The sequence below is a fragment of the Haliaeetus albicilla genome, chromosome 13, assembly GCF_947461875.1.
Source record: "Haliaeetus albicilla chromosome 13, bHalAlb1.1, whole genome shotgun sequence".
Lineage (NCBI taxonomy): Eukaryota > Metazoa > Chordata > Aves > Accipitriformes > Accipitridae > Haliaeetus > Haliaeetus albicilla.
The window spans coordinates 36,046,699-36,073,684 of NC_091495.1; the positions used below are offsets into that span (position 1 = coordinate 36,046,699).

Consider the following 26,986-nt stretch of genomic DNA (forward strand, 5'->3'; position numbering starts at 1 on the left):
AGATCTTTTTTTTCTCTCTCTCTTTTTTTTCTTTTTTTTCTTTTCCCACAGTGGGGGTTCAATAAAACCTTGGAACATCCTGAGCATAAAGAACATCAATTGGATGTAAAACAGAACTCTATTTTTTAATGGTTTAGGATGGGAGGATCTTCCCCTGTAGTGGGAGGAAAAAACTGGAAATGTCAGTGCTTGATCTTTATAAAGGTTTTGAACTAATACGTAAAATTAAAATGAAGATAAATTAAAATGCTTGTGAAAAGGATTATTGAAGATAGGACAGTACTATAATAAGCATGATCCAGCAGCCTGCAAATTAAGAATGTATCATAATATACAAGCACTGTAGGGAGGTCTGGAAAGTTTTATCTTCTTGGAAGAGGCTGAAAGAACTGAAAGAAAACTGTAATTTTTCCTTTACCAATTTAGGACAGGCAAGGCAAGGCAAAGAAAGGAAAGAGGACCAAAGAGTATTTTCTTCACAGGTGAAGAGGGTGAAAAGTACTGTTCTCTCTTCGTGTAATAGCTAAATCAAGACCGGGATATCATTAAAAATTGCTACTGAAAAGTAAGACAAAGCTCTCCATTAGGAACTAAGTCAACCATTTACTGATTGGCCCTAATGGTGTGAGCAATCAATAGCTTCAAAGCCACCAGTTTTTCAGCTGCCAAGGAGTATTCTAAAAGAATACTACTCTGAAACCGTTCTGATTCTTGACAGAAAAATAACAAAAAAAGGAAGAGAAGAAGAGAACTACCTTCTACTCTTCAAAATATTTAAAAATAAAACAGTAGGGGATATAACAAGACGTGACAGTGCCTCACACATCTCACTCCCCAAGTTTCTTAACAATGCTGTTTTTATAGTAAAATACAAATCACAAATTACAGTTCACTCCAAATAATTGAGTTCATTCAGGAACTATAAAGGGAACATTTAGTGTGTTAGCAACCAGAGCCAATCCAAAGAGTCTGAGAAGGCCATAAGACTTAGCCTGGAAGCTTCCAGTACTCCTCTATATCAGTTTTTCTTACTTAACTTCCTCACAATGCTTTTCTCTTTATCCTCCATGCACAATTTGCCGAGATAACAGGCCAAACAACAAATATTCTACTAGCTGATGTCTTCCAGCACCACAGATTTTACAAGGCCCAAAAGTCAGATCTGTGGCCATCACAAAACATTCAGACTTCAGCTGTAGATGTCATGAAAAAATGCTAGTGCCATTTCTGGTGTATGGCAGATGAGCCCAAGCTATAAAGTTCACAGTAGTAATATCTGGATTTGAACTTGTCCAAAATTTGGCAGAGACTGACTGCCCATCTGTAATGGACTGAGCTCCCATTGGCAGAATCCATGTGCGGACTTAATAGCCAATTGATATGTTTGAAGATTTACTTAAAATCAAGAGTTCTGCCTTCTACTTTCCTTTCATAGCTTGAATTGAGGTTCTTAGGGCTCAATTCAATGCCATTTCTGATACTCTGGACTATCAAACCTACATGCGAGACCACCACAGATTTCCAGTAGGCTCTCATAACTCCTAGTCCATGCAGATATCAGATACACCAGGCCACAGGAAGGCAGGAGATGCCTATCTTTCAGCAAGTTACTCCCATGCTCTTGGTTTCTCCAGCTACAGCCAATAGCTGTACTTACAACACATGTTTGGGAATGCAAATCCCATCTTTGAGTTTGGCTTATATTTCACCAATTGTTGGAAAAAAACTTTGTCTTTAGGGCTGAAATGAGGTAATAACAGGGAAAAAAAGCACTGTTTTTCCTATGTAATTCAGTGATTTGCAATTAATGAACCACTCCTACTCAGGCTATTTTCCTATGCAAATCTACTTTATATATTCATTTAAACTCAATTTCTGAGGGTCCAATATAGGCGTAATGCATTCAGAGTGAGTAGGACTCTTTGGACATACATGTATATTCTGCTCTAAAGTCTTCACCTGCCCCTCCTTTAATGTTGAATACAAGCAAATTTGGGAACAGAAGATTGGCCAAGGTTCTGCAGGCCAACACATGACTTACTAGGAATCCCTGCTGAAAAATGGAGGCAACAAGCTTTTAAAACACTTTCAGCCCCCTCTTCCCTGTGTTCTTTTCTCAGTTTGTTATGATATCCATTTTCATTTCCTTCTGTTATAGCTAGTTTCATATCTCAAATCTTCACATTGCAAAATAAACCTAATTCAAAGTAGTTCTAGAAAAATTCTAATTAATTTGTAATAAATACCGAACTGGGAACATGCAACTGGATCTTATTATTTTCGTGCTAGCTAACACACCTTCAACTGCATGTAGTTTATCTTCAGTCAATATTAAAAGCAACATCTGGAAAATGCAACAATTAATGAGAATAAATACAAAGTCACTGAGCTTTTACTCATTTTCCTTTCTGTAAGTTATTCATTTTCCTATGCTTAGAAAGGAATGGCTATTAGAATTGATGTGATCGGGCAGACGCACAAACTCTTACATTTATTTCCTTTGAAAGAAAATGCTATTTTTGTTTTTTTCATGCAGGCTTTTTTAAAATCAGGGCTGAGTTTTGCCAGGATAGGCATAGCAGGAGGATGTTAGCCAGGTTCAGTTTGGAGCAAACGTGAGCGTTTGAGTATGGAACAAGGTTTGTCTTGGTTCTTTGTAAGAAGGTGACTTTCAAGGAATGATCAGTGCACAGGGATCCCACTGGAACAATTGCCTCTCAGAAACAAAACAAAGCAAGCTAACAAAACAGTAACCTCACTGACAACCAACATAGCTTCCATGTGAGAAAAACTCGTATGTACAAATGCTTTAAAGCAGTCAGATGACAAGGCAATAAAAACTGCACTCAAATCTCAGGGTGTCACTCTATCGCATTAGTCAATCTCACTGGCAGACTTGGCCAACAGATTCAGACTATACAGACAGATAAATGCAAGCAGCTATTTGGTATAGATACAGACACATAATTGCTAGTTACATTATCACTTTAAATTCCCTAGTTTAGTCTATTAAGAATGTATTCACAGTAGACATTGCACTACCTGTTATGATTTGCATTTGCAGCTAGTCTATCCTACATAACTGTATGTTCATTTCAGTGTTGTCCCAGATGGCATTTTGAGAATGAAACTCCTGTTGGATCAAGCTCTCTGGGGCTAATTGATAAAATCTTGTAACAGATTTTTAAAGCCCTGAAACTGATGGCCTGTAGTAAAACAGCAGCAATAAAACACTATTCCGTTGTGTCAGACAATTAAATAAAAAGCTAAGTGTTCCTTTCATGTGTGCACAGCCAAAGAGAAAATTGAAATTGAAGATGCTTCTACATTACCAGAATACCCAGGTACAGTGGCTGAAATCTGGGCACTCTTGAAGTCACTAAAGCCATAGTTTGACAAGACAATGAATACTGATTTAGGATTCTTTGTTGTGGATGAAAAATGGCATATTCACATGATCCACTGCTTTTTGCATAGATGCGTTAAGAATTTTGCTGCCTGACCCTGCCTCAGTAGCCTTTATGCCAGAACAGGGTTTCCTCTAGGCTGACCCTATTTTATGCTGGATCGTGTATGGCTTGTCCTCTAGCACCTGCTTAAAGCATACAAGCATAAAGCTGGCCGAAGGCACAAAGCTGGCAGAAGTACTGTGTCACAGGTCCGTGCCTGATCCAGACGAAACGTGAACTACTGGGTGAAGTAGTAGCATGTAGTCAGAGCACGAATGGTTGTTCAAACGCTGTCTGGGAGTTCTGGAGTTCTGCCGCTGACAGCCAGGGGCCCTAAATTTCTACCCACTCATTTCATGTGTTTAAAATTTAACTAATGAATCAAAGTCAAGTTCAGTAATGTACAAAGAAATGCGACAATTTCTTCATGTCTTCTATTTTGCCGGTCATGCCGGATTACCAACAAAACAAACACCGATTTTTCAATCACTTTACAAAGCTCATTAAATAAACTACACAACTGATCAATGAACTTATAAATCATTAGTGCTAATAATGCCATACTATTCAATCTTTAATGAAACAGAATACAAAAGTATTAATAATAAGAGAATAGAACTGAATAGTAAATACATGAAACACTACTGTGTCTTAGCCAATGATACATTGTTTAACCCTGGCCCTTTTAATTTGAATTACATTATGACCAGAATCTCTAAAGACCTTATGTAAGTATATTCCAGATTATGAATGAGTTTTTGCAACCTGTGTTTGCAAAATTAATGAAATTTTACACTGAGTATTATTCATTCTCTTTTGTGTGGTGTACACATTGTACTTAGAAATTACTCAGTACTGTAAGAATTTTTTTTAAATTAACAGTATTATCAGTTAAATTCCCTCTATTTGTTTTTCATGGAAGTGTTCCCACAGCAGACTATCAGGAAAATTTGGCTCTTAAATTCAAGCTAACAAAATGAACCCTAAGCTTCACTGGCCATAGTGAAAAGGATTAAACTACCCTTCCTTTGCCTATACTCAAACTCAAAAAAGGGCATCCATCCTCTGAAAAATGTCACATTTGGTTCCCAAGAATCCCACAGGGATATTAAATGCTGGTAGAGCCGATGTAGCAAGGAGAACCAGAGAGATCTACAGTTCAACCTAAGATCTCCTCAGGGAACTGCATTTTCTCTCTTAGCCGATGCAAAAGTGCCTGTGCTGTCACGCAGTGTTCTCCACCACATCAAGGCTGCACCTCGCCCTGAAGTTACAGTAACCGGCAGCTGCTGAGGACATAGTCCAAATTATCCAGTTTTGTCAAGGCAAAAAACTTTCTGTCCTCTGGTCTTTACAAAATACAAAAGCTCTAAAGGACTACCTGGATTTTCAACTGATACTGGCGTGGGATAAAGTTCACCTAAAGCACAGATACCTTCACAGAGGTTAGAGATCTAAACTAGTCACCGTGCCCAATGAGGTCCAGTTACCCAGTTAGCTGGCCAAGCGCAGGTGTTGGCTTTATGATGAGCTGGGCTGCTTTCTCACCTCCACTGACCACGCTGACTGCATCTCCACAAACTACAGCAGGAGTTTAGACACCGAGTTCACATACAGACAGCAGCGCTTAGGCTGCCACATTCTGATGTCTTGACCAGAACCCATATAGTCCTGTGTTCAGTGTTTTCAATGCACTCCTGTTTATTTTTGATAGCTGTTGCTATAATTCTTATTTTTGTCAATCTGATGTTGCAAACCCACAATATTTTCTGTGGAGGAAGAAATGAGGAGTGTGGGGGTAAAAAGAAATCCAGAAGAAACAAAAACAATCACAAAATACCTGCAAAGGCACCAAGCCATATGTATAAAACATAATCTCAGCAAACACCTATGTTATTTTAGCAACCATATGCATACTTTTTTCTAATTCTGGAAAGAAAAAGTATTTTAAACAATTCTGAAAATCATCTTCAACACACACAAAGAGCTAAAATGGAGATGTTTCTACCCAAATCCACCACTCTAAACAGTTATTGTTACATGACCCAATGTTGATGGGGTTTTTGCCAGCCATAACATTTTGTCATCAAAAGCCAATAGGTTAAATACCACTCTACAAATGTCTTTAGTGAGCAGCAACAGCCTATTTCTCTGAACCAACAAGAAGAATATGCAGTAGAAGTCATTATAGAGCATGGATATGTAATCCCGTAATTTCATGCCCTGCATCTGTAACTCTCCCAAATGCCATTACTCTGTGCTAAATTAATTTAGGCTGATTTAATCAAATGAAAGCACTGAATAACTAATATAAACTAGAATTTCCTGAGCCATTATTTTCTATCTTCCAAACCCTAAAAGTTTATGCTGATTTTACTGGCTAATTGTAACTTGCAGGTCATTTGCAGAGTAGCAAAAGCAAACCGCTTCAGGATGAGTACAATAAATTTAATGTATTCATTTGTGTTCCTTAACTCACAGAAACTTTCTCCTAAGGAGATTGATTTCTCAGGTCAAGACAAGTTTCTTTATGACCATGACTTGTTGACCATGCTGTATTAAGACACATACTCAGGTAAAAACTAGAAAAAATAAAAGCACTACAGACTAAAATAGTCAGGTTTCAAGTAGAATATTTGGGAGTTTGTCTGAAATTTTTAGCATTATTATTTTTCTTTAGTTATTTTCTACAGGCAGGGCTAGGTCATAGTGCTATTTGCACCTGAAGAATTTATTTGAAAGCACTTGGGTTACTGTAGAACAACAAAAGAAAATTTAGCCCATTATGAATAAATTGGGTTTCATCTTTTGTTTTATAAACACAGTTCATACGCAGACATAAATTCTCCTCATTTTACTCAGACAAATACATTTCAATAAGCTTTCTGGTGTTTGTATGACCAAGTCTGAATCAGAGTTTGCTAAGCAAACTGAGTAAAGAAGACATCTGTATTTATCCCTTATATTGAAGCCTGGGTGTCCAAAGGTGGTGAGTTTACAATCCAGTGGATTCAGTCACGAGGTCCTTCCTTTTCTGTACACATAGCAGGCCAGAGTTCATTCTCTGTGGATGTTCCCAAAAGCCTTGGGACCACTCTGAGAGGTAATAAGGGGAAAATCTAACCTAGCTTTTTCAAGACCTTAAAAGACCTGTTTACTGAATATCAGTGAGGTTCAGCCATCAAAGCAACTTATAAATATACGGTCACTGACACACGTTATACTTTGGAGCCTGGAAAAGAGACACTGCCTAGCACAACTGGTGAAGACACTGTTTTTAGCACCTAGATTCATCTTGACTGATTATTTCATATTACACACACAAGAGAAGTTACAGCAGAGAGCGCAGTGGTCCCTTCTGGTGCAGCAGGTACACCTACAGATTAGAGCAAGGCTGGCTACATAGTGTCTGCTGGCAGACTTCTGCTAGTCTGGGTACGGCACCACAGCCTGCAGCGTCCGCTAGCCCTCCAGAGATCCCCTGGACATAGAACAGAATTGTGAGCAAGTCTGATTGTCAGCAAATCCAACACAAGCATGCTTTTGATGCTAATGCACCATGGGCTAGGAATGCTAAGACAGGTAGGTTACGCTTCTGGTTTCTCTTCCTGTGTAAATATGTCTTTAGATGGACTGGAGGTTACAAGTTCCCAGTAATAAATCCGCCTTTTCTTTGGTGTTTTTCTAACTTTGTGTGTGTTGAAGCTTTGGCTTCCAGCAGCTGCACTGTAAACTCAAGAATTCTTGCTTTAGATCTAGTCTCTAGCACTAAAAATTAAACACTCCTAAAAGTGACATATTTCTATGCATGTATTTTACACAGCAGAAATCCCAAAGGAATTCTGTTCTTGCTAACACTGACTAAAGAAATGACAGAATGAATCTCCAGCACAGAAAGTGTTTGCTTCAAACTCTTGTCTACACTCTAAGGTCCTTCCCTTAAGTGTCTACTGGAGAATCAAGGAGAGGAAAAAGTATTAATAATTATTGCTTTGATGTTAAAAATAGCTTATATAAAGGAATCTGTAAACCTCTTGGTAAGTATATGTCTGTCTGACTGTCTTATGATGATTGCTTGGCTTTTTAAACCCTTTCGGGCCTCAATTCAGTAAAATACTTAAGCACAGTACTTAATGTAAAGCACAACCTCAATTTCCACTGGATCTGAAGCGTGCTTTTGGGTGATTTACTGAATCATAGCCTGTATCATTAATGTTTCCTTTCAAATTAAACATTTTGCCAGAGAAAAAGAAACCAGGGAACTCAAGAAGATTCTCTAAAGTTTATTCCACTGAAAGAAAGGAACAGTGAGGAAGGCATCAAAACTTATAGTCCATCAAAGCACTGAATGTATCTGAATATTTTAGAGGCTTCAGTCTTAGGACATTCACCTGACATGCCTAGTGCAGGTTTAGAAAGCTCAATTCTGAAGAGTGATGAAAAAAAAGTAAAGCCAAAATGCAACAACTATGAAATAGGCAACATAATTAATTCACACTAAACTGGCGGTCAGTCTGTAGAAAACAGGTGAGTGATGTAGCAAAAAAGCAAGTAACACTGTCTTTCCAATTTCCTGTTAACTGACCACTGGTTTCTGATGGGACTTTGCTGCTCTTCAGGTTTGCCTCCTAAGATTTACCACTACACTGTAATTTTCCAAGCATGTTTTTGCTACATATCACCCCCCAAAAAAGAAAATACAAGTAGATAACAAAGAGGCAGAGAATTAAAGAGGATGTAAAAAGTAAATGTCAGACCCACTCACAGATGCAAACAGATGTGAGCCAGAGGCTTTAGTGCAGTAATATCTGTTTACACCTAGTAATGCCTGGCCAAAAATATTTCCATATAAAAGGAACGTATGATGCGCGAGCCTACAAAATCATCACAATGCAAATCATCAAGTCACTATCACATGATGAGAGTGGAAGCATAATGGTTATTAAAATGGCTTTCACGTAAATGGCTTCAGTTTTAACAAGGCTTAATGCATGTCTTCACAGGAGCTTTGCAAAGTAAGCATAGCATAAGTTTCTTACCTGAGCTTTTATTGGTTTTATTTTGTCTACTCTTTACTTGCTCAGTCCATAAGGTAGGATAACGAGAAGCTATATCTAGGAAAAAAACAACGACAGAAAAAAGTTGTAAATGTTACAAGTTTTTAAAAAGTTAGTAGCCACTGAATAGTAAGTGGCTAGTTTTAAAGATACATGGATCTACAAAAGAAAAGGGTGCACAGGTTTGTATTAGGACAGTTAAAACCTTTATTCATGCAAAGGCATGAATAGTTCCTTCCTTATCCCATTCATACAAAAGGTTGAAAGAAATACTTTTAGAGTAAAATTATATTTGATCAGAATAAAAATCTCCCAGTGTGGACCCAAAATATGTAATAACTTCAGATCAGATTCTGTGAGATTTGCAGTGAGTGGTAAGGCAGCCACAATATAGGACTATCATTGCACGTAGGCCTTGAGCTTTCCATTCACAGAGCACCAAATTTCCCCAGAGGCAAATATGCCTGGCAAAACATCAACCTTAATATTACTGGGCAATATGCTGAGGACAGAATTTACCCTTTAAGTGCCTTATTTGGCTACGCAGTTTTAATCTGCACTCTGGCTCAAGTTTAAAACCTGTCTCTGCCCTGAGTGGTGACAATTAAAATTGCTAATGTCAGACTCCATAGCTACAGTGTCATCTCAAAACTATCACACAAAATTCATTGCTTGTAAGTAAAGACTCTGTTGTATTTGCAGTCTTTATATGGAAAAAACGTACAGATGCTTTCAATTTCTTGCAACTGCCCCAGCAGTTGCCCTAACTCTTAAGGTGGCATTTAACGTTGTGGTATACGGTCCATACTGCATAGTTTAATACCACACTGTTAAGTTCCTGTCGATGCTCACCTTCTTCATCACCTTGAGGCTGTGTCTCCAGCGCGGGAGCTGAGGCATCATCTGAATTCAGAATGGAAAAGATTTGCAAGGAGACTACAATTATGAGAGTAAGCTAAATAAGTGTACATACGTGATTGATACTAATGATTTGCACATAGCCCCGGCCGGTAAAAAAACAATTATTTAAACATTATTTATGGCTACTACACAGCATAGATATATTGCATCTACAGACTACAGATTATAAAAGGATGGCTTTTGAGGTTATGGCTGATGCAATGATCGCGCGGTCTTTGATGAGGCATGAAGTGATCAGGTCTCTCCCTGGACAGTAATTCTTCCTTTTTAATGCTGCACATTGATACCTATAGATTATAACTGATCAAATCAGCATTTCTAAAGAAGTAATTAGATAAACGTATAGAAGTATTAAGACCTGTGAAAGCAAAAGCAGTCTGGGGTGAATGAGCAGCTGCAGACATGTTGACACCTTAAAATGAAAGTTTTTTCTGGCACAGCAGGATCTATGTAACAGTCAAGCTGATTTTATAAGCAAGATTCACAGATTAAAGAACCAGAATATTGTTTGCATAATTCTTATCCTCTGGTCAGCCACCTCCATCCATCCACAACAAACCATTACTGCAAGAAAAGAGGGAGGAAAATTTACAGAAATTATAAGAGGATGTGAGTAATTTTAGGTTCAGTAAAACACAGTAAAAGTAGTGCTGGAAAAGAAAAATTCAATATAAAAAATTATTTAAGTTAGCATGCTATGAGAAAGAGCAGTACCCAAAGACCCATCTTTACCCTATTACATTTTTGTTATTTAAAATCATTGCAGCTAGTGGGTAACTATGACTTAGTAGGCCTTGCTAGTACATATTTTCCAGTCATTACTGTTTCCTGTAGCATGGAGCTAACTCCAAGACCAAGGTGTCCCGCAGTAAACAGCATCTTCCATGCAAGGGTTTTATTAGCATTTCTTGCAGTTTTACAACTGGATCTCTGACCAACGAAGTTTCCAGATTGCTTTCCTGGCATTTTCATGGAAGCTAGAACTGAAGGTAACTGAGAAGCTTCCTCTTGCATGTAGCCTTGCCGGGGTACCAGCGAGCAGCAGCTTTAAGGCTAACACACCACCTCTTTCCATTTCTTCTTGCTACTGCAATTCAGAACAGCCTCCTCCTGTTCTCTTTGTTGTCACCATCACAGGGTTTTTTGTAAATCTGTATTGTCTTTACGTATATCATGCAAGGATTTGGAGGCCTTTGCCGACCTTTGCCTCTGGAGGCCACAGCCTAGTTTACAGCAAATACAAATACCGAGTAAATACTGATAGCAGGTAAAACCAAATTTGCAGCCATGGAATACTAACCTCCATGCTCTTCACAAAACCAAAGCAGCAGCAATAGAAACTTATTTTCACTGCAAAATGTTTTAACCAAAGCATAAGGAGACTTCTTGTAAGAATGCTCATTCTTCATGTCCACTCACTGACAGGATACTTTGCTCCAATGCCATAACAGACTGTCACTTCTCATGAGTTTTGCTGGCATTTTTGTGGTGTCCTCTGGGTGGTGGAATAAGACCATTGATTAATTTCAGAGAGGCCCTCAAGAATCCTAGTGTACTGAGAATCAAGACATATTTAGATCATCAATCAGTATGTCATTCAGAAAACCCAGAATTTCAGAGGGTCGCTTACAGTAGGTAAATATTACCAACAGCCCAGCCAGAAATTCAGTTTGGGGTTTAAATGACATTTTTATAATCATTTTTTGGTATATAATTTCAGTTTGTGACACATTTGATCTTACGTTATTACCTGAAATTCAGATATAATGCTGTGACTTTAGCAATTATCAGCCTCATCAAAATTAGCCTCTTGAACTTTGTTCAAGCAGCATTTAAAACAGTTTAACAATTTATTTATTTAAAAAAAAACAAACAAACAACAGATGTTTAATGATTGAGTCTAAAACTGGCCTCAGGTCCCCCCCACCCAGAAGAAAGAAAGAGGTTTGCTTTTGGTCATCAACGAACCAAACATTTGGCACAGGGTATCTGTAGAACCTAAAAGGCATTAACTTCACTCCAGAACTGGAGGAGCTACAACAGCTCCTGAACTACCCTTAATCTGCAGGAAGACACCCACATTGATGTACTGTTTCCAGTCTGTCAGGTACACCATCTTTTCATAAACACCTTTAGTGTTAAGAACGAAGAGGCACATGGCAGTTCATTGTTCAAAACAACATTCAATAGAGAGTCACAACCACAGAGCAGTTCATCTCCATGTTACTTAAATATCTCTCAGGTTAATTGCATAGGTCTTCCTGGCTGGCACATGCATACCAGTCCTTATGTGCATACATTTAAACAGAAACCATTCTGTTTGCTGTCAGAGTTCAGTTACCAAGAACACAGTCCTGCAGTCAGCTAAGAACCAGAAAAAAGGGATGTGACCCGAATATCTGACGTGTGCTTTTCAGACAGTCTGACTATTTTCTTTGGATAGAGGAGGGAACTGCAGGGCCAGGGAAGATACTTAAGGAATTATCTTTTAAGCTTTATTCCTGTTCGGTTTAATGTGCAAATTTGCAAACATGAAAGCAGAGCCCTTGACCTCCAAAATCTGCAGCTGGAACTTTTCTTTCAGCAGGAATTGGAATACGCAGAGAAAGTGAGGTGCACGACTGCAAAAGATACAGCCCACCAGGTCATCTTCTCCTGTGAGTCTCTGTGGGACATCTTGGGAGAAGAGACTGTCAGGCTAAGTCTATGCTGTCTCTTGAGCTAGAGTCCTCAATACCACAACTGAAGGTCCGGAGCGTCCTCTGCAGCAGTGAGAACATCGTGAACCTGCCTACGCTTGCTGGGTTACAGTACGGACAGGTACCCCCTCCCAGGCACCCCTGGTTAGTCCTCAGGAACATGCAGAGGAAAGATGAGCAGGGAGCTCTATGGTCACTTCAAAAACTACTGCTGTGCCCTTTCCAGCTGAGCTACAAAATACTTCTTACTACGCTGACTGTGAAGCTGGAGCACAGCTCTAACTCAGCGAGCTGATCCTGTTCAGTACTCTCTGACGGTCCCTAAAGAGGTTGTGATGTCTCTGACAATATGACATTATTTAAAGCATATGGCAGTGACTGGCTGGGAGAAGGGTGGGGAGAGGAGGTTACCAGCATCTGAGGAGAGCCGGGGACCACCCGGGAGCCAGGCCAGCGGCCCTTCCTGCTGCAGGCCTGCGCTGGAGAACAAAACCAGGGCATGAATAAAATGCAACTGTGTCACTTTAGACACACATATTTGAGATGCGAAGGGAGACCCGATAAACTGTGTTCATTTAAGTTTCCTGTTCTATGATTGTTCATTCAGGGTTCAGCAACTCAGCTGCCACAGTCACAAACAAAAATAAAGGGTTTCAGACAAGTTTTATATATGGGATAGTTCATTCAGTTCAAAGCTGAAAATGAAAGTCCTGACCTAAAGCAAATGAGTAACATAAGGTTAGTGGAACCCACAATTTGTCTGGAAATACATGAAGGAACAATTTTCCAGTACTTTGTAATTATTAGCTTTTAAAGAAGTACCGATTTTCTTAACCTAACAGCACAATACTTTATTTAAATGTTGGGTATATTACATTGCTGCAAAAGTTCCTGTAAAAAAAATATTTCAGTTATATTTACAGTGCACCAAACAGATAATCATCAACATTAGCACTTCTTTAAAATTACTTCATGCCAGTGTAACTGGCAGCAACATTTAATATGTTATTTTCAGCTGAATTTAAAAGTATTTTAAGTTTTTGGAAAGTGTAAGCTTCAATTTTGTTTAAAGCATAGACATCTCCCTCATTTAAATCTACCAGCTATGTTGGGGTTGCATCAGATTTTGTCCCACCAACAAGATATACACCACGATCTATCTCTAACAGCAACAATCATCTGGCCATTAATGTAAGTCATCAGATGGATTAATCACAATATAGAGCAAAGTGCTGGGTCCAAGATGACTCAAGCAGTGATTGCTATGGAAATAAAGTGAGGACTTCAGTTCCCGAGATTTTGGGACTGCAGAATGCTGTCTTTATCAAACAGACAGAATAATCTGTCCTCCAGGGCAAGCAAACAGTATGGGAAAATATTTCAGAATATAGCTATGGGAAGAAAAATTATCTTCCAAACAGCACAGAATAGCAAAGTCTGTAGGTCTGAGACTAGAAAAATATAATGTCTATGCATATATAGACAAATACATGCAGACATATAGTTACGTTTATACTCGTAAGTTTACTAAATATCTACAATGCAGACATAAAATGAATAGCATGTATGCATGTGTACATATTATATATGCAGCTATAATACATGGTGAATATATACTACTAATTTAAGCCTACGGAAAATCATAGTGGTGTACCCCACAGCTATTTTAGGTTCTATTTAAAGGCCAACTAAGATATTTACCTGTTTTTCCTGCACCTTCTCGTTGTGGCAGCTTCTCACTGACTGAACCTGCAATTGGAAAAAGGAATTAACCAGAGAAATACTATTTTCACTTTTAATGTATTTTCTAAGAAACACAGTTCAGCTTTAATGATTCATTTTTGTTTATTACAGCAACAAATACCAGCAAGCTCTTCCCTCACAAACCAAAGACTTTAGCTTGGCCTGACTTCTGCATTTGGGTACGACCGATTTACTGCCAGACGCTACTTCGCGGCCAGCGCCGGACCTGAGAGAGAGATAACGCGAAACACAACATAGAGACACGAGCGAGAACGTGCTCACGTGCAGCAGAGCCAGCGTCTCCCTTCCCCACTGACCCGGGGAGGACAGGCCCTGCAGCGAGGTGCGTCGGCCATGGCCCATCACGGGCAGGGCAGCGCCCTTCCTACACACACAGAGTCCTGCCCGCAGGCCTCAGCTGCTCTGAGGGCCTTCTTCAGCCTCTAGCCAGGTCCTGGCCCCGATTAAAAACCGTCCCTTTCTGCCTTCAAGACCTCACCAAAAAAAAAAATACCTCACAGAACCCTGTGCTGGTGTGGAACGGTGTGTGTCGGGGGGGGGAGGCAGGGACAGGGCCTGACTCCGAGTTTGGGCCTGAGCTGGTTGCAGGGGACGTCGCCGGAGCTGCGGCCCTCAGGAAAGGAGAGAGCGGGGCTGGGAAGGGAGAGCGGAATTTTGCAGGAGATGAGGTTTAACAGCTCATTTTGCCAGCCTGGACTCCAACCCAACCCAGCACCCCATCTTGATTTCAACTCTTCAAGGGATGGAGAACCTGCTGGCTCTCTTAGTAGTTTTTACAGGAGGTAGTTGTCCTTAGGGTTTAAAATAGAAATACTTCCTTATTGCTTGCTTACATCTCACTATTACAGCCATTTGGATGATTCTAACTCCTAGTCACTTCTTATCGACATGTCTATCTCTGCTGCGTTAAAAAACACCTTTAAAAGTGGTATTTTTCTCTCTGAAGAGCCACACGGAGCGATCAAAAATTTAAAAGCATAATGTCTATCAATTCTTACCACATAGTTTCTTCTTATGTACACCTGCTTTCATGAAAAAAAAACAAAAAAACAAAAAAACCAAACCCACATCTGCTCAGATGCTCAGAAGTGTGTGAAATAATTTGGTTGCCTTAATTTTCTTAATTTATTTCCCTCTGGAATAACTAAATTCACTGGTTTAAAAAAAAAAAACAAACAAAAAATCCCAAACCTTTCAGCACAATAAATCTTTTCTAAAAGGACAATTTAAATAAGAGAACCCACTAAATCACAGGCCTTGTTTACCATGCTGAACTGATGGTTACTTCAGCTGAAGTATGAAGTTTAGACACAGGAGTCTGCCAGAGGGAAGACAGCTAACATCACAAACTTCGCATGCTGATTTTAAAGCCTCCATAAAATAATACATGACAGTACAGCCAAGCTGGTATTACCTTCTGAAGGATTCAGCTTTTTATGCAGCTTTTATATATCCATATAAAAAAATATTCTAGTTTAGGCTTGTTTCCTTTTTTGGTAGTAGTGTATTTTTATTGTATTGTGTTTGAATCACCAGAAATTCAATATATTTAGTGATGCATCAGCATTAATTCAGACAGGAAAAATAAAGTCATTGTCATTGCAGGAATTATATCCAAAGGTGTTTGGGGTAGCTTGCTCTAAATAGACTGCAACGCTAATCCATGTTGTTCACTATGAAGAGGAGGCAGATTCTTGCATTTAGGCTAGCGGAAGCCAGAAGATCTGAGCTTCTTGGTGCTTGGCTTGAATTTGATAAGAGGCTCAGCTTGAACTCAAATAAGATGTTCCAGTTTTAGGAAGTACTGCATACAAAATTACAGGTTTTTCTAATTGCACTAAATACCAGTGATCCAATCTTTCCTCAGATTTCATCCAGTTACAATTAACTCTGTAGTTTCTCAATTTAATTTTGATGCGCAGGCATATAATTATAATTCTCTTGCAAATACAGAGATTTTAGGTCTGACTCTCATCCACACTAAAGCATTTTACACCAAATTATGAGTAGAAATGAGGTCTCAGCATGGGGAATGTGTGTGATGAACTGCCACTGATAGCCCCTTTGCGCTAAAAAGAGTGTTAAGTAAAGCCTTAGTTTGACACCAGCATTGTCTCTCTATGTACATTCAGAACCACTGTTATAAATTGAACCTAAAATGCAGTTTATACGTAATTTAACACATTGGTGAAATTTATATAATATTCCACATCTTAAACCAGAAGCAGAAAAATCTTTCCACATTTAATAACACCGCGATGCCTTCAGATTACTCCATCTGTATGTGAAATAATGAGAAATAATGACTATATGATATTCACATACAGTCCAGGAGAATTGAATTCTTTTTTCTACACTTTTCTTTTTTTTTTTTTACCCTAAATTTTTATGGAAAAATCGGTGGATGGAGGAAGAGTGGCATTCACAAAGGCTAACTTTATCATAGTGAATCTAATTTCACTATAAAATTAGATTGATGCTAGGAAAATGAAGTTTCCTGGGCTAACATTAATTTTTAATAGTCTTAGGAAGCTAACAAAAATATTCACAGAATTTCCCACAAAGGGGAATCTGTGCCCTTCACATAGTTTCACCCAAAATTTGCAATTTATGCGGTAGAAACTTTTCTTGTCTCCAAGCTGGAGGTGAGGAGGGGTTATTGAGCTTGTATCAGCTTTTTCCATCCTTTTCTGAATATATTTAAGGTAGAAGTACTTCTAGCTTAAATGGTGATAGGAAGTTGCATTTGCAAGTTTCTAGGAAATTGTATCTTCAATACTCACGATGAATGCTCACATTTTCAGCTAGGCAAGAAACAGAAATAGCAACTTATAACTTGTCTAAAAGTTAGGCAGTACAATCAGCTTCCATGTTTTCAGTGCACTGTAAGCAACCAAATTACCACATAAATATATTTATGGAATGGGAGAGGGCAAGGAGGGATATTAGATTCAGCAGCATTATTCTAACAAGAAGAATTTAGCACCATTCTAGCTTGAACATTTGCTTAGCCATCTATCTGTTTATGATTCTGATAAACTTAAAAAAAAAAGAAAAAAGGCAGAAATATTCATGCCTTAGTTTACTGCAAACCCCACAATTCCTCCCAGTTTTACACTAACAACTTCTGAGGCGTGATAAATCTTCCGAGGAATGTGATGTGAGTTTTGTGGTTTGTGATTTTAGCATATCCATCCTCTATAGTTCTGATCAGATGTGACTGGGCTTTAAAAGAGAAGGTGAAAGTCTATTATTATCTAGCTTAGAAAATGATTTCTGATCTCCTACTAAAGAATATTTGGTATGTAATCATTGAATGTAGATATCAAGAAACAGGAAAGGAAACTTCTCATGCTGTTCTCTATCTTACATATGGGTGTGTCTGACTGTGTATGTACAGGAAAAGTACTGTGTATGGGGACAGAAGATCTAGATGATTCAAGGATGGATATTTTTCCCAGCTAACAAAAGCAATATACTGTAAATTTATAAAGTTCATTGCCTTCTCAAATATATTTGTTTTCATCATATTATCTGATGATAATACTATACAGACTGGAAGAGTTCTGAATTTTTAAAGGCACTTGTATTTTGGCCTTAAAAGGTGATCATGCCATCTTAATTGTAAGGTAGCAAAACTACTTCACAGAATAATAAAACATGTCTCCATACCTCTGCAATCTCACTGGCAGAAGCCCAGAATAGTTAATAGGGCATAAAAACCCTGTTTTTAGGCAAACACTGTGCTTTCCAATGATAATTTAACACCTGCTTCTCAATTTCTGCCCCATTTCCCAGGACTCCATGCCTATGGAATTTCTGCAGTTCCCTGCAGTGCTGATAACAGAGATGGGGAGTTGTAAAAATGTCTTTTTTATGTCTGGTGTTCTTTAGTGAAAGTATTGGGGAACATTCATCATTTTTAAGGAGCTTTCTTTCTAAAGCTGTCATGGGAATGTGTTTGATTTACTCTCCTTCTCACCACTGCTCCTGCAACAGTGGAGATTATTTCCATGGAGTTGAATGGCATTCTGAGATTTATCGTGTGTGTTTTAGCAGTACTAAGTGTCAGTGTGGGAATAACTGGAAAGGATGGAAGAGGAGCCTCTTTCAGGTAAAGATGTAGTAATTAAAGCAAAGGTTTTACATAAATCAGTTGTAGAGTCCTGCATTTTTTAATGCTGCTTATAACCTCCATCCTTGCACACCTTGTGTCGCTAGTGAAAAAGGCAGCTTCAGTAAGAGCAACCAGAACAACACAATGAGCAAAAAATGGCTCATACAACTATTGTAGATAGGTAAAAAATATGCACGTGACACTTTTCTCTCCCAGGGCCCGAGATAGCTGCATTATGCAGCTAACCAATATTAACAGTTAGATAAACTTAGAGGGTTTTTTCACCTATCCAATATCACACGGTAAATGTGAAGCATGGACAGAAGATGGAATTGGGAAACCAAACTCCTAACTGCCCATCCTAAATTCTGCTCCATACTTCCACTATTAAAATCCAAGTTCTTCCAGGCTGCCATGCTCTTCTTTCCTATTTCTGGATATTCACCAAAGTCAAAGGTGGTTCTACTAGGAGAAAATGAAAGGCAAGAAATTATCCCATAATTTAGGAACATCACAGTTGATTTGACATGTATTCAAACCTTATCTGAAGTTACTGAAGAACTAACCTAGAATTGAAAAGAAACACTGAACATTTTCATTAAAAAGAGAAATTTTCACACATTCCATGGTATCACATTTCCTATGAGAAAATCATTACAAAACTATGTTCACAATTGACTCTACCTGCCATCCTGATTGTCTGTGCACATTCTCCTCTAAAGGGAAAAGGTAGCAAAAGTGATCCTGGGTGAAAAAATTCTGGTACATGCAAACTGAGGAATTTGCATAAATGTCTTTGAAATAGCTATAGCATCATGCCTGCAGAATACACAGAAGCAAGTGAAAATACATAAACATGCTGGTGTCAGGATGCCACCACTACAGGAGATATGCCCGCAATATCAAAAAATAGCAAGGCAATGCCTGCAACGAGTCTAGCAACGGCACAAGGTATTAGACTGAAGAGGGACAACACTGTTGGAAGAAATGGCATCCCTGAAATACTAACTAAAACAGGAGTGCATCTACTCAACTTCATTATACCCACTAATATTTGGATTGTAATTCCCGTGCATAGTGGCACTACAGAAAAAGTACAAAAAGGAATCAACGGTGATCTGGAAAACATCAACAGTCCTTCTAGGGGAAAAAACCCCTCTGTTATCCTAAACAGATGGCAATTTTGAATATATACTGGGAAATGGGAGAAGGGTGCAGTTGTGCTTCAGGCTTTCATTTTGCAATATAAGAGCAAAGTTTTGCCTTATTATACCACGTAACTTTCTGAGAAAATCTGTAGCTGCATTCTCTGCTGAATGAGAAAGTTTCTCCAGACCTCTGAAGTTTGAGCCCTTAGCCACTACCACTGCAAAATCCCCTACCATTTCAAATCTACTTCCAAACACTGCTGTGGCTGGACTTCTTTCCTGAGGGACAAAGGAGAAGTGGTAAGCAGTAAAACATGAGAGCACTGATACAAGCAAGGGAGGAAATGTGCAGAGATAATCCCATAGGGTCTCCTAACAATTGGAAAATTACCCACGATCTTCCATGGAGCAAAATCAAACTCTGCAAACTCACCTGGACCCTGGAGTAGTCTATTATCTCTGAGCTACTAAACTGAAATCAAGTGCTACTATCACCTTCTCCTTAGCATTTCTGTAAAACTAACTTCCCTTCCCACCCCTCCCAAAAATGAGCTGAAGCAGTCTGGCAGTGTATCTGCTGGGCACATGAATATACCTTTGAGAGGAACCAGGGTTTGATTCCTGTAGAGAAAGAATAATTCTCATATTAATCTATCCATTAACCTGGAACTATACTGCAGCTTCTCCTCAATAACAGCGAATACAAATAGAAAAAGTGAAAGTAACTAACTCAGCAACTTTTTGCGCCAAAAATAATGCCATGCGTTGTGACACATGTGCCAAAGAATTACTTGTTGAGCTTTCAGCATCAGCATAACCCCTTTTTCACTGATGTCAGTGAAAGAGAGGAAGCTACAAACTGATATTGCAGAGAAAGCAATGAAGGCACGCTTTCAGAGAAGCCCTGGCTATGGACATGCAAAAGCACCTCTACTCAAGAATACATTGAAACACAAAAATGCTATCCTAACCATGTGTCTTCTGAAGATGTGATCCAGTCATAAACAATAACTACACTAAAAGGAATGCACATTTTTTATCTATTTTAAGGCTTCCAAACATTTTATATTATTTGTCACAACTGAGTGTCATTCCACAGTGACTTTGCGGACTGGATCAAAAGGATTAGTCTGGCGAGTATTCTTTCTCTAAAGTCTCTAAAGCCTGTAGGCTGAAGTTCACCTACAGGCAAGATGCATAGAAGATTCTGAAAATCATTTAAACAAGACAGACCTTAAAAGCAGAATTTTTTTTTTTTATAATCTTTGTTGTAAGTTTCTCAGTGGTCTCTTCCTTCCTCCATCAAAAAAAAATCAATATTGTGCTCAAAAGATTGAAGTAGATTAGACCAGCTGAATTCCCTGAAAGGCCCTAATCCACTTTTTTTACATTACAGGGTTAGCTTTTTAAAGCTATTCCTTCCGCTCTCTGACAGAGAATAGTGCTGCAGCACAAACAAAAATGCAATACATAGAGCTCAAGTATTTTTAGAGCTATTTCTGTGCAATTCTGTCAGTCTCAAGGAAGGTGAATAGCAATTCTGGCAACTGTTCATACACTGGGGATTTATATTTATTATCAATGTCAATGAAATAGGGTCAGAAGCAAATTCCGAAAAAAACAGTGAACCTGTTAATTATCTTGATGAAAAACAAAAGGCCATACACGTAGCAATGAGTTTGATTTGCTAATTAATTTCTACAGACAATGATTCTCTTATGTTCTTAATGCTTTGTTTCTTTTTTATTTCTTCTCTGGATTTGGTCCTTCATGGGATTTGCTGTGTGAGTTCTTTCATTGGGCTATGTTACAAATCAGGACATTCACACTCCATATTTTTCTATACTCTAAATACTTCAAATATTGAAAAGGCAAAGCCCTCTGAAATTTTTTGCAATGAGTTTATGTGCAAGAGTTTCAACATAAAGAAAGGACTACCTCAGAGAGTCAGTTGCATGCTTTCATATCGTACACATATTTTACACATAAATATCGTAAAAATAACCACTGCAGAAAACCCCTTCAATAGCCAGATTATAGTACAAATACAGTATATGGATGATAGAACCACAGGGAGGTTTCGGGTGGCAGTGACCTCAGACCTCGCACCTGGCTAGCTTAAAAACTAGACCAACTTTCTGAGAGCATCATCCAGTTGAGTTTTATAGTTCCCCAAGGATGGGGCATCCACAGCGTCTGCCAGCACCTGTTTCTGGGCTGAACCACTCTTCCAGGGAAGAATTTTTTTTCCTTAAGTCTAATCAGATGCCACAGATAAACTCTGCTATTCAGAAGACAATGCCTAACCTGACCAGCCAAACAAGTCTTACCTGGGCACCGGGGAGTTTTGTGGGCCACAGCGGTACCACTGATAGGACGACCGTTGGGAGTGACACACCAGCAGTATCCAGTGTAACTGTGGCACTGAACCTGTCAGAAATGACATCAACCACGGGCAGTTTGTCAGACATATGCCTGTTATCCCACAGCTTTCACGACACATGAGTACAAAAGAGTCTGTATTGACAAAACCTAGAACAATAAACCAAAATGGACCTAATCTCAGTCCTACATATGATTCTTTAGCATAAAGAAGAGTTTATTCCAAGCAAAGTGTGGTAGGTCTTTCAGAATCCAATGGAAGAGAAAACTATTGAAATATGTGGTTGTTTACACCCTATTTCAGAAGAGTGAGGTGCAGGTGTTATGAAAACCTCACAACAAAGTTCCTCAAGGGACATGTAAACTGTTCCTGAAGTAATCAATCTCGAGGTTTTTTCCACATAGAGAACATATTGTTCCACCCACTGAAGGAGCAGGACAGAGTGCTTCTGCCAGCATTATTCATATCCCAGGCTGTCAGAAAGGAAACTCTTGGAATTCCTCTTAGAAATCAATTGCATTATATTTCCTGAGGGCCAACATCACTTCCCTCACCATGCTTAAAATGAGAAGGATTGTCTTCTGCGCAACTCCGCAACTGAAATGCAGTACAGAGGCAGCAGAAGGTGATCTTGATTGGAATACAGACCACAGGGTAAGCTTCTAACTGCATCTCTTCTGAGTTCCATGATCTAACCTAAGTAAATTAGTCTCAGACCGTATGCTTGTGCAGAAAATCAGCTGAGAAAAGGGAAGAATCCTGTATGATTCATGCTTTAGCACTGAGATATGGACCCTGGTCACAAGATTTCTGGTTCGAATCACGAACAGATCAGAAATTCCAAGCATTTTACCATCTGATGAGTATTCAGGGGGCTACAAGAATGACTCAGCTGCCTCAGCCTAGAAGAACAGGGAGTGTATCACATGAACAATGGTAATGTTTGGCTCTTTTGCTGGCCAACTCTGAAAAAAAGAACAAGGACTTGGCACAAAACATGAATTTTCCTTCCATTTTTTAACGTCAGTGTTAGCACAAATTACATTTCATTTTGAAATTACATTTCCCTTCATTACATTTGTCTCTTCTTCATCCTCTGCAAACACACGTGTTCTGACTTTCTGGCCATGCAAGATACTGAATGAAAAATTTTCAACCTGACTATATGTGCCATCGTCATTGCATTCTGGAATAAACACTTGTTGAAATTCCTTGCGAGCTTGTTCCTGGGTGTACTTCCTCTCAGCCACACATCTGGAAACATCTAGAGAAAGGGAGAACACAAGTCAGTTGGAAGATGTAATATGAAGAAAGGATAGGTGTTAATCTAAATTAAGAAAAAGGAATAAGGCTCTGAGACCCACGTAAAGAGAGTCAGAATTATAAATAGTGCAAATGTACAATCACATTATTTTTAGGAAAGAAAACCGATGGAAGATGATAATTTGTGGACAATAATCCAGAACTCAGAAATGAGATGGAGATGCCTGGAGAGACAACCTTGCTGCTCCAACTGCTGCCAAAGGGCAGAAGCCCAAACAGGGCTTCTCCTGTCAATTTAACGCAGCAATAGCTGTCACTTTGTGCCCCACAGTATTCTTCCAGTGCTGGTGGCAGCACCAGCTTTCTTGTGCTTCAGGAAAGGCAAAGCAGGCAGCAGGAGTATAGCTGCCTTGTATTTCTTACTGTGAGTTTACACACCATTTACTGCAGTTAGGCAGCGATCTCAGCTGTGACTACAGGTGTGCCTACAAGGCTGGTAAAAAAAATAAAATAAAATATACTGTACAGCAGAGGGGCTTATTGGGGAGGTGATGCAATAATAATTTTGGACATGCTTAATTCATATTATGCCAAAATTTAGTGTAACAGTTTATGATTTAGACATGGGACAAGCCAAGTCTACCACATGGTCCTTTTTTGCCCACTCTGTGGTTTCTTGCACCATCTCCTGCATTACTTAGTACTGGTGTCCATCCAAGACAAGGTAGCAAACTAGGCAGCTTTAATTCAGTAGAGTTTCTACTGTCTAATTAATTATATTGTCTACTACATATACTTTATGTGAATTAGGCAGCCGAGGGCTGAGAAAAGACACATAACATTAGCTGTTGTACCTCTTTTTGTTTAAAGCCGCTACAAATTTTAGCAGGCTGCTGATGCGGAATCAATACTTCAGGATCTGCTTAAGTGAAGAAATTTCAGGAGAAATGAGAATACCAGGCAAGCTTAAGGTAGTATTAATGATTTCAAGATGTGACTGTAACATCTGAATTGGAATGATCACAAGCATACAAGCAGAGAAATTTGCTGCTTCTGATCCCTGTTTTGTTTAAAGATGGTTTGACAGTAACTGGCTAGTTCCTTTCAGGGATAAAACTGTCCAGCAATTACCTGTGAGACACGGCTGTTGTGGTGATTCGTGAACATTTGCACAGTTCTTAGAAAGCATGGGGATGGGCTTTCTAGTCCACGCAAGTTGCACATTGAACAGAATCTGAACAGCGAGGCAGCAACGCCTTCACTTCCCCATTTGATACAAACAGCATTTTGACAGGGTTTTGCCATTTAACAGTCCCCAGGAGCCTACAGGTGAGCCAGCTAAGTTCCCAGTCCCCCAAGCACCCTCTCTGTGCCAGTCTCATCCAGACATACACACACAGAACCAGCATGGAAGCTTGGCGCAACTGCAGCAGTCCCTAGTACAGGATGAATCCTTCACTGGTCATCTCCACCAACCTTTGGACAATTTGCCTGGCAACATTAGCCTAAAAAATTCCCTTCAAGTCCCAAGCAATCTGGTGTGGAATTGCGGCATAATGAGGATAGAAACTGGTCCTCAGCATCTGCATCCTGAAAACAAAATTGGGGCCCCTTAATTCTAATCTTCGTATTGATTTCCCTCCTGGTCTTGGATTTGTGTGCACTACTTCTGTGCATTAGTTTACTCTTCTCACAGGAGCATTATGAGAGTTCATGTTGGTAAAATGCCCAAAATACAAGTTGTTTCACTTTGAAAACCTGTGTTTCGGTCTTAACAACCTTCATCGTATTGTGCTATTTCAGGAGGAATATTCACAGAGATGCAATGCTATCTAAAATGGACAGAAAAGTTCAACCATCCAGAAATGTAAGAAAAATAAGGAACTGAATTATTTAGTACTCTGGTGCTTTAATAACTTGTTTCATCAAGGGAAAATTATGGCCAATGTACTGTGCAGCTCAGGTAAAGTCTGTTAATGTATCCACTGCCAGTTTTGGGGAAAAAAAAAGAAACATTTTAAGCAAGCTTCGGTGTCGTAAGCCTTCTTCTGAGCATGGTTTGGTTATACAGTACTTAACAACATGTGGTTTTAATGTAGCTAGTATTTTAACTGAAAATAAATCACTCCTTTGTTGGACCTCTGTCCTCGTTTTTCTAGAATGACATGTGGTTTAAATGTCTAAAAGGAAAAGTGATATAAATTCCATCACATAAGGTCTCTGGTATAGTACCAGAAGGGTTGTAAATTATCTCCAATATTTGAATTATCATAAAAACATGCCAAGGAGAAAGAGAAGTTCTCCAAAACTGTCCACCACTTGTTCCTAAAGAGCCTGATGCTCTAAAGGCCTCCTATTTGTGGATGATCTAATATGTTTTAAAATCAACAATGACCGAATTTAGTGGAATATAAAATTCACATTTGAAGCCTTATTTTGTATTATATAACCATGGAAACATTTTAAAGCTGTTGGGCATTACTGTGCTTCAGTATACCCAAAATAAATCCATGAGGAATATCTCTTATCAAGTCAAGCATCTGAAACTCTGTACAGCCAAAATATCATTCCCAGTTCTGTTTTTTTATTTCACCAAGGTATTACCACAGGGACACAGAGATGTGGTCCCAACCTGATAGAAGAAATGCAATAGGGTGGTCAAGATAAAAAGATGACATATAAAAACATTCTTCCTCAGAATACTAATGAACATTAGATTATTAATTCAGAGGAGATAAATTCCTTCCAAATAAAACATCACTGAAGCCAAAAGAAGTTATAATATTTTTTATAATAAATATGGAAGATTACACCATCTGAGCATCTGCCTCTGTGTCCTGGTTGCAATACCTTCTAAATCTACTGTGTGATTTCAAACATATTTCCCAAAGGAAAAGAAGAATTCAAGACATTTAAGTGCTAGAAATTTATGTAATAGCTGAAAAAGGATGAGAAAATTAATTCTTGCCATGACTGGGAGAAAGGCTGAAACACGAACTCACATCAAAGTATCAGACAAGAGATAGATGTAGAGAAACCTTGCAGCTCCTAATAGGCAAAAGTCAGTGATAGGTGAGATCCTAATCCACCGGGAAATGAGCCTTCCCCATGGCCATTGCTCATGCTCACTCAGCGAACCCAAATCTGGGACTCACTGTGCAAAGCCCTGTCAGTGCACTCAGGCGGTTCTTGTCTATGGGCCCCTCTGTGCACCTTGCACAATTGTAACTTATGAAGATGACTCGTGTGAATCTCACATTAGTAGGATAAGCCTAGGCTTAAGCGGCTTGCCAGAAGGTGGTTTATAGGAATACTGACATCTAAGGCGATACCAGTGAAGTCGCTCACATACAGATTCAACTTTCCTCTTTATCTGGAATGGGAATAATTCAGATCAGGATGGATCCTGATTATTTTGAAATGAAGACAGAGAATGAAAGGTGGTGGGACTTACCTGTGTAAGAGGTACCTCTGTGCTGATTAATCTGCTCACAGCTTTGATTTTGATAATCATGGACCCTGACAGGCTAAACTCTTTTGGGGTGAATGGCATCACACCAGTGACAAACAGCCTGAGAGCAGAGGGGACTCCAAGTCTGCAAGGTGTGGGAAGGATGAAAAGTGCTGTGCAACGCTGTGCATCACTGGAACAAGTCAGCCTTGTTTCACTGTTGTTATATTGGATTTCTAGCTCTAAAACTTTTTTTTTTAAATCTGTTTTTGTTTAAAATGTTGGAACCATCCAGTGGAAAAATAAGGGGCTCAGAACTGTTACTGGTTTCTGACTAGAATTCCCACTGTACTTTATTTCTCTCTCTAGCTTAAGTATTAATAAGAAAGCCAGCAGGCTCAAGCCGGAATCTGGTATATGACCTGACAAAAAGACCATTTGGTTCTAAGATCTGTAAAAAGCTGGCTGAAATGAGGTCTTATTTGCCTATACTCAGACAATGAGCAAAACTAATTTTGCAGATATGTATGCCCAGCTGTACTTCTGAATTATGTCAATGACTGACTCAGTGAGACTTCATCCTCTCAACTCCAGATAAATGGGCTTTTACATCCCAGAAGCTTTCTGGGGAAAAAAAAATTCTCCTGACATAGAAACTGAGCATGAAGATGCATGAGTTTACCTTAAATTAGCTCACTTGAACTGTATTAGCTGTCAGACTGGGTTGTTACAGG

General features: G+C 39.0%; 1 protein-coding gene across 3 annotated transcripts in view; it reads right to left on the reverse strand.

Moving 5' to 3' along the window:
• The window catches only part of SMOC2 (SPARC related modular calcium binding 2), a 149,391-nt gene that overhangs the window by 65,442 nt on the left and 56,963 nt on the right, over nucleotides 1-26,986 (reverse strand). For 2 of the 3 annotated variants that reach the window (XM_069800820.1, XM_069800818.1), the window contains exons 3-7: nucleotides 22,696-22,802; nucleotides 21,486-21,585; nucleotides 13,828-13,875; nucleotides 9,359-9,442; nucleotides 8,489-8,563 (exon numbers count right to left, since the gene is read on the reverse strand). In XM_069800820.1, coding sequence (XP_069656921.1) covers nucleotides 8,489-8,563; nucleotides 9,359-9,442; nucleotides 13,828-13,875; nucleotides 21,486-21,585; nucleotides 22,696-22,802 — 414 coding nt within the window. The remainder of the gene's footprint in view (nucleotides 1-8,488; nucleotides 8,564-9,358; nucleotides 9,443-13,827; nucleotides 13,876-21,485; nucleotides 21,586-22,695; nucleotides 22,803-26,986) is intronic. The other variant, XM_069800821.1, reaches the window with a different exon arrangement.